The 8,410-nt window shown below is 37.4% G+C and overlaps 1 protein-coding gene across 16 annotated transcripts in view; it reads right to left on the bottom strand.

Annotated features, from left to right (window-relative positions):
- Positions 1 to 2,179: 2,179 nt before the first annotated feature.
- LRRFIP2 (LRR binding FLII interacting protein 2) overlaps positions 2,180 to 8,410 on the bottom strand; it is a 124,705-nt gene continuing 118,474 nt past the window's right edge. For all 16 annotated transcript variants that reach the window (XM_077129828.1, XM_077129835.1, XM_077129832.1 and 13 more), the window contains 5 exons: positions 7,740 to 7,789; positions 6,136 to 6,256; positions 3,603 to 3,682; positions 2,898 to 3,002; positions 2,180 to 2,459 (listed from right to left, as the gene is read on the bottom strand). In XM_077129828.1, coding sequence (XP_076985943.1) covers positions 2,349 to 2,459; positions 2,898 to 3,002; positions 3,603 to 3,682; positions 6,136 to 6,256; positions 7,740 to 7,789 — 467 coding nt within the window. In that variant the 3' untranslated portion in view covers positions 2,180 to 2,348. The remainder of the gene's footprint in view (positions 2,460 to 2,897; positions 3,003 to 3,602; positions 3,683 to 6,135; positions 6,257 to 7,739; positions 7,790 to 8,410) is intronic.

Raw genomic sequence — 8,410 nt, 5'->3', positions numbered from 1 at the left:
TTTCTTAGATGTTTAATTCCATTATACTTGAAAGTTTTTCTAGATAGATTTTTACCTAGTATATATCTGATTATGTTGATGAATCCCCAAAGAAGTTTGAGAGCCTCCTGGGCATCTGATAAAGGTGTTACACAAGCACCATTAAGAATTCTACCCCCCCACCACACTCAAATTTTTTTTTAAGTATCTCCCCAGAACACATGCAAACACACAAAATAATTCTATCCATAAATAGATATAGTTAAGTGTGTTGGTTCAGATACCTTTTAAAAGAGGTCCTGAATATACAATGCTCTGATAACACTATGAAGAAATCTTGCACTAATAATCTAGAAGTATGTTCAGTAACCGAAGCTAATTGATTTATTCTTATTGAGAAAACAAATAGGATTTCTTTTCTTAAGGGAACAAATCCATCTGTATCCAGAGTATAATTGGCTATAATTTTTTAAGTTGCCCGTTTTGTTAATGGCACTAAGTACTACTACTTTAAGGAAAAGAAATTTCCTAGGCATTCTTGTTTGAAGGATGAGGTAAAGAAAGATACAAACATAAACTGACAAAAACCTTAATATTAGTCTGCATCAATAGAAATGCAGCATTCAGCATAGGAGGGGAATAATGCCTGTAGTTTTAAGGTCGAATCCAGATTACAAGATCAAGTGAAGAGGGTGGGTGATGGTGGCACAGTGGCAGAGTTCTTCCTGCTGTGCCAGAGACCCAGGTTTGATTCCTGGTGCCTGCTCATGTTAAAAAAAAAAATCTTCCATGAAGAAAGTTCATTGGAAAAGGATAGAAAATCTTCTGGGACAACCAACGTGTCCCCGTAGAAGACATATTTGTTGTGCTACAGAAGGATGCAATACCAGATTCTAACAGAACTGCCAAAAAGTAGGAAAGCACATCGAAGAAGTGAGATTCCATGATCCCAGGAGGGCAAAGGCTGAATTGACCATGAGTGGAGAAGAAAGGAGTGTGTTTCCCACTGTGAAATTCTAGAATAATCTGTATTTCAGATCTCCCACCCACCCTCCTAAAAACACACATATAACTGTTGTTGTTCCTAGAAAAAAAAAATTACCAGAAATCATCTCAATTCAGGAGACTGGTTCTCATATTTTAAAACTAAGGGCCTAATAAATATTTCTAAATAAGGGAATAATTATTATTTTATTCACTTTTGAATTATCTTTAATTTCAAGTCTGGTTTTATTAGCTTATGTGGTCTTGGTTCATTAGATTTTCCCATTTTCTGTGTAAATACTTGACAGTAATTTCCATAAAACCACCTTGAGTTTGAGTGCAAAAGAGAATCAGAAATCCTGCAAATTGGCTGCCCTCAATGATAAAACCTCTTGTTATCATAACTTTAAAAGTAAAACTAAAGTTCTTATAAGAAAATATTCTATATACCACAGTATTTTTTCTGGAAAAGGAGGGAGAAGAGGGACAGGATAGGAAGGTCTGTGATCGCCATTATTTGCTTTAAAGGCTCCTGTAACAAAATGAATGTATTAGTAACCAACTGTGGTCAGCAAAAGGGTGTGTTTAATAGAATCTTCAGGGAGATTTCCCACCTGTCTTCTCTCCCCCATCAGGTTGGGCTGAGTTTTCATTCCACACCAAGCAGCAGATGAATGAAATTTTACAAGGTTCAGCACAGTTGATATTGAAGAATAAGGAGCCTCCTCTTACTTTAAGATTATTAGGCCTTGGAATTCCTCTGCCCCATGCAATAATGCAAGTTTTCTACATACTCCCAATATTTTTTCTAATGTTTTCTTATAAAATTTAAATATTTTACAAAAAGGCTTTTTCCTGCAAACATATAAATTTGAGTGAAACATTTTCTCCACCTGTGAATTTGTTTCTTTACTAAAATATAAATGCAATCTGATATTAAGGGTAAATATCTTTTGACCACGGGAGATCAGGAGTCTGAATTGTACCATGGAGAAGGCACTTGTGTTTCCTGATTTCTCCAGCAACTATCTCAGTGAGCACTCAGAGAACCACTGTCCTCCAGAACAGTGCCAAGGCCTCAGAGTGCCTAGTCACTGATGCAGCTGGGGAAAAATGATGAGTAAACTTGATTCTAAACTGATGGAAATAAAAACAGCATGGACCAATTCGTTCTTAGTTTAGAATCAAACTACAAACAAAACATCTAAAGTGTTCATGAAGATTCAAACCTGTTTCATTCTCTCATAAATTATAAAATACAAAGGTGGCTATTTTAATGACAAAAATCAAACAGTACTGAAAGGGGTTTGTGTCGATGGACAAAAAAAGTCAGTCTCTCTGGGTGAAGCCCCAAGAAGCAGCAAGCAGGTCAAGCAGTGGCCTCCCTATTGCTGGGCCAGAAACGCTGTCCTGTTGGCCTTCATCTTCTCCAGCCGCTTGGCCAGGTGGCTGTTGGTCATCTCCATCTCTTCAATCTTGTCCAGTGCTGTTCGTAACTGGAGACAGGAAGAATTCAGTCACTTCACATGGTCAGAGACAAAACACAGTGCCACTTGATTTTCAATTTTCTGGGAACTGGAAGCCCTGCTTTATAATGGTCTTGCACAGACAGGATCCCCTGGCCTTTTTTTTTTTTTTCTTTTTCCAGTCAGCTGAAGGCATTAAACGATGATGCTAAGGATTATTTATTTGTTTCAACCACAGAAAGGATATACAAAAGTCAAATAAATAGACTTGATCTGAAGCCAAATAAAAACTAACTGACCAAAACCTAAAAGTAAAAAACCAGCATATAGAAAGAAGAGTGAGTGCCTCTACTGCTGTTTCTTTAAGACTGAACCCAATATTAAAATAGTTCACACATCAAAGAATTTATTTCCAAAGGAATTTTTCTTTTTAGGAATGTATTCCAAAAAACATGTTGAAACAAGTACCTCTCGTTGTAATTTCCTCTTTTCTGCTTTTAGTTCATCTTCAACTTTCTCAGCATTCTCAGCAGCAGTTTTATATCTCAGCACCTGTCCCTCGAGCCGGCTAATCTATAAATATGAGCACATAAGCCTCTGTTATTAAGCACTAGGAGCCACCACTTTTTTTCAGAAATACAATGTGATTACTAATTCTAAGTACCCTAACACTAACAAGTCCCCTTAAGGTGAGTGATAGGCCCTCTCAGAACCTAACTGCTATTTATAAATCAAGCATATCCCTAGAGAAGATTACAGCTGTAGATTCATTAGAGGGCCAATTTCCCATGTTAAGTTTAATGATGACCATATCGTATAAGTACAATGTAACATCATAGAGTCACAGAATGGAAAAGTTTTAAAAATATACAGTAAGAGATTTTGTTATAACTACCATCTTCTTGAATTCTCTTAAAACACCTACTAAAAATAGAATTATAGGTACAGTTACCTGTGTTTTTACCAAAAACAAAAGGCTGCAATGTACCCCTGCCCTCCCAACTATTCTTTGCTGGCTCTTCCCTTTTAATATAGAGCTTTTATACAGAGACAACTTGTAAAGGCAGCCCATGGACACCCAGGTGCTCAGGGGGTTACCCATATACAGGGAGGATGCAGGTGTGTTTTAAAGGAAATTTAAATCACCTGATACTATAAAGAAGTAGTACTTACACTTTGCTCCAAGGTTGTTATATCCTGTTCTGCTTTTGAAAGTTTAAACTTGTATTCACTAATTTGTCTATTGGCATCTCCTAGAAGAGATGATAACATGTATTACTTCTCAGAAGTGAAGGGTATACCATCAGGCAGTGACATCCTTTACAGAATAGGAGAGGAATTTGAACTCCAAGACTACAAACCACAAATGCACACAAAGCTTCAGCATCTTCTGGCAGAAAGTCCTGGCTTGTGTATACTACTAGAAGCTGTAGCATCTATGTTGCAACAGTATTCCTTGGACCAGGAGTTACAAGAAAATTCATTCTTTTCTCCATCCTTACAGCCAGCGCAGTAGCAGCCCCTTCCAACCATATTCGGAGGCCCTGTGGCCCAGCCTCTGTTTTCCCTAAGCTAGGCCCTCCCTGTTCCATGAACCTAGTCCTGTGCCTTCTCACCTCCCAGGCTTTGCTCTTGCTTTCCCACACCTCCAGGGCCCTTTTCTCCCAACTCTAATTTTAAAGTTTGAACCAGCCTTCAAGGCTGTGTTCAATTTTCTCTTCCTCCATATCTCTTAGTTCATAAAACCTCATCACTTATTACATTTCATTTGCATTCTCTTTTATGACATTTATCATGTGTATGGGAGGAGGAACCTGTCTTAGCCTTCCTGAAGCTTACTTCTATGCCTAGCCAAGTGCTTTTCACAGTGTATGCTTCATGAATATGTGCTAATTAAGCTGAAAAACTTCTCAAATAACATGCTGTGATGTTATGTGTAAACCTATAAATTAGCTATCCATCTGACCTAAAAAGTAAATCACCTATAATAAGTTTTAAAATGACAGGAGAGAGAGGAAATTCTGTCCAGCAACCCAAATTTAACGAAATTCCCTCTCCTATAGGATTATAGTACAGGAATCATTGTGGCTTACAGGAGATAAACCTAATCTAACCTACCAAAAAAAAAATTCAAATTACCTAGCTTAAGGACTTTTCAAAATTTCCACATGTCTAAGGTTTAAAACTACCTATATAATCTTCAATACAAAAGGTCATTCTAACTGGACAGTTACTGTTGCCCTAAAAAGTAATGGATTATAAAAGCATCAGGATCTTATTTTTAAATTATGCCCAGCACCCTACTGATTACAAAAAAGTGCAGTTTCCATCTCACTCTCCAACCACCCCTTCCTGATTTCAGTGTAAATCCCTTATCTCAGCCATTTCTTTTGTTTTGAAATCTGATTCCAAAATACCATGCATAACAGCCAGAAGAAAGAATCCAGGGAAGGTGCTTGCTTTTGTCTTTACCTGCCAGGCCCAGCCTTCCACAATTCTGTGAAAGCTCACTTCTTTCTGCAACTCTAGTTTGGATACTTCTCCCTACCTTCTGCAACACCAGTTTTCTAACGCCTGCCTGTCCTGGGAAGTGTTCACAGATAAATGCTACTCCATCCCCGACTCAATGGGATTCCTTTTGAATTTGTTGACTTAAGCCACTCTTTCAGATCTATCCCCTGCCCTGTCTCTGGAGATAAATGAAGACTACTATACATTCTGGCTCATTGCCAGGTTGCCAGGATCATCCTAACAAGTCAAGCCTGCCTTGTATGTCCCTTTCTTCATCTACTCTCAACACCAAAATGATGTTTCTAGAACTGAACTTTGACCAGGAAATGTCATAAATGTCCTGACACTCAACAGAGAAACTGATATTAAGCACCAACCAATAAGCCTTAAGAAAGAAGTCTTTTCTATTTTATGAAACTCAGAATATTTAGGGGAAAAGCCAGGGAAAAACCGAGATTTTAAAACCAGAAAAACCATTATTCAAAAAAAAAAAATAAGTCTCTGGTTTACAAATTATACATCTGTAACAAAAGCTAACTACATATGAATAGCTACTGAAATCTCCCTATGGGAATTACCATGAATATGGTGGACATTTTTAAATAATACAGTAAAGGGAGAAAAACTGGGGTACTCTGGATAATTGAATAGGCTAAACTTTTTTGTGACCTTTTTTGTTTGTTTTTGTGGCTTTGTTTTAAATTCCATTTAATAAAGATTCATTTGGGTTAACAAGAATACCTCTGGGAAAATTATGAAACTACTCAACCATTCACATTAGAGTGAATCAGTTCTAAATATGTTCCCCCAATTATCAAAGCTAAATTCCAGAGAAAATTGGAATTTGGGGAGTGGGGTGGGTGCTGCATGGGCGCTTATAATAAAGATGACTTGGTGGTGGTGGAAAAGACAGTTGGGATATCAGACTTCTAGGAATCGCTTGGCCTAGAAAAGGAAAGGAAGAGCAATAACTTACTTCTCATCAGTCCCTAAAGTAATCAGGCTAACAGAAGCCTCTAATCAGCTATACTGCTAATTAGGAATGCTATTTTGGAATAGCTGAGAACTCATTTTTATAATGTGGCTCCATATGAGAAAAAATGCAGAGTCCTGTAGGATGCCAACAGCCTGCTTATAATTCTGCTCCTGAGACACAGCCTACACAAAAACTGGGACTAGCCTGTCCGTTACCTACTCTGCATTTCGATGAACTGCAAGTCTGAGCCATTCTGCAATCCTGCCAGCTCCCCCACTGTGTTGTCATTCCTGGAGCACTTCTGCCGTTCTTCCTCTAATTGCAGCTTCAGTTTTCTAATCTGAAAGGAAGATAAAAGATTCATCAGTAAGATCCAGCCTCTGAACTGGAGATGCTTGGCCCTATGGCTAAATGATAGGACAAGACAGAGCCTCATTGTATCGACCACAAAGATCATTCGTTCATTCAAAAAACATTTTCTTGAGTGTACTATGGGAAATAAAGGGTGCTGGGTGCTAGAGATACAGCTATGAACAAATATTAAAATGAGCAAGTGTCAGGACCAGGTGCCCTGATAAAAACACATTTTATTAGATGTCTGTTTTTGTGGAAAAGTAAATCTTTAGAGTATTTTTTATTTTATTAAAAATGTAAAAGTCCGTGGGCAATCAGACTTTTCTTGTCTAATTTTAAAGACAGATGAAATATCCTTATTTAGAAAACTTTCTAGGTACAAAAAGAATTGGAAAATATTTTGAATCTGGTTACATAATTAACCCACCTTATTCTACCCAAAATAAAGGATGGTCATATCATAGCAACTTAATTCATAATAGCCCCAAACTGGATATTTTGGAAATAACCCAAATACCCATCATTTGGAAAATGGATAAACCAACTCTAATACATCCATATAATGGAATTACTACTTTGCAAAAAAAAAGGGAAAGAACTGATCCATGCCAACATAGTTGAATCTCAAAATAAGTATGCTTAGTGAAAGATGCCAGGCAAAAGAAGACTATATACTGTATGATTCCATTTATATAGAACTCCAGAAAATGCACACTAATCTATAGGGACAAAGAGCAGGTCAGTGGATACTGGGGAGCAAGGGCATCGGGGTGGGGGTAGGGGTACAGAGAGGGTTTACAAAGGAACACAAGAGAACTGGAGTTATGGATCTGTTCACTATCTTGACTATGGTGATGGTTTCACAGGTGTGTACATATGCCAAGTCTTATAAAACTATATATATTAAATATGTACCATTTATTCTACATCAATTATAACCTATAAAGCTGTTTTTTAAAAAAATTACAAAATAGGAAAAATAAAAGGGGCTCTGGATTGAAGAAAAAAAACACCCCAGTTTGGGGCAGGAATCCCATGGAAGACAGAGATTAGGTGAACAGATATGTACATAATGCTGAGGCCTCAAGTCTGCTTTACACCCTTAGTTCCCAGAACTCAGACAGCTAGCCTATGCCTGGAGGCAGAAAACTGAGAGGCCATCTCTGTTTAGAACTCTCTGACTAATCTAAACTAGAGACCAAGATACCTACATTGAAAGTTCCTAACAAAACACCCAGCTACATATACCTTCACAAAAATTTTCCTTGGACAAACCTCCCCCCACATGCTCAGAGCTTACCATTAACCTTTAAGTCAAATAAATTTAATCCCAAATTTAATTTGAGTCCTGATATTTAAAATAACACAGTTCTTTCTAGAGAACATTTCAATTTGCTAACATTTTATCATGAAATTTAGTCAGTGACAATCAATATTACCTTCCAGTGAGAAGAGAAGAATGCCTTTACCTGTGATAGTAGCTCTTCCTTTTCTCCAGCAAGTTTTCGTAGCCTTACATCTAAAATAAATGAAAAAGGACACAAACTAAATCTGTAATGATGCAGTGTTATAAAGAAAGAAAAAAATTCTTCAAATTCATATAAACACCAAATACTATCTGGCAAATTAAATTATTTACAGCTCTGAATATCAAAAGAAATAAAGGTTTAAATAGTGTTATGGGAAAGACTTCATTATTCAACACATACTTCCATATAACTGATATTTACCAGGGCACCGAATGTAATATTTGCTCCCAAGAGTTGTGATTTTCCACTTAAAGACAAACTGAAGTACAGAGGAGATCATTTCTTTGTTTCAAAAATGTGCAAGATTTCACTGGTAGACCATTCAAATTCCAAAGGAGCTCTCAAGGCCTCAGGCCTTAGCAGAAGAAAAAAGGTAAGAGTATAAGAGGCTGGGAGGTGAGGAAGAAGCAAAGAAAATAAGGAACACAATGCTGAGAGAAGCAGAGTACCACAAAAACTGGTAGGGGGAGCGAAGGAGATAAACTCTAAGATATGGGCAGCCAAGGGCTAATCTGAGGCTTGGTAGCAGGATCATTTGGGCTAGTTCCTGGCCTGTGGCAAGGGCTGTTTTTCGCAGATCTGCTTAAAATACTTTTCCCAAATCTGCTTAA

This window comes from Tamandua tetradactyla, chromosome 15 (genome assembly GCF_023851605.1).
Source record: "Tamandua tetradactyla isolate mTamTet1 chromosome 15, mTamTet1.pri, whole genome shotgun sequence".
Classification (NCBI taxonomy): domain Eukaryota; kingdom Metazoa; phylum Chordata; class Mammalia; order Pilosa; family Myrmecophagidae; genus Tamandua; species Tamandua tetradactyla.
The sequence above is the reverse complement of the archived record's forward strand: the minus strand, read 5'-3'. Positions and strand labels throughout refer to the sequence as shown.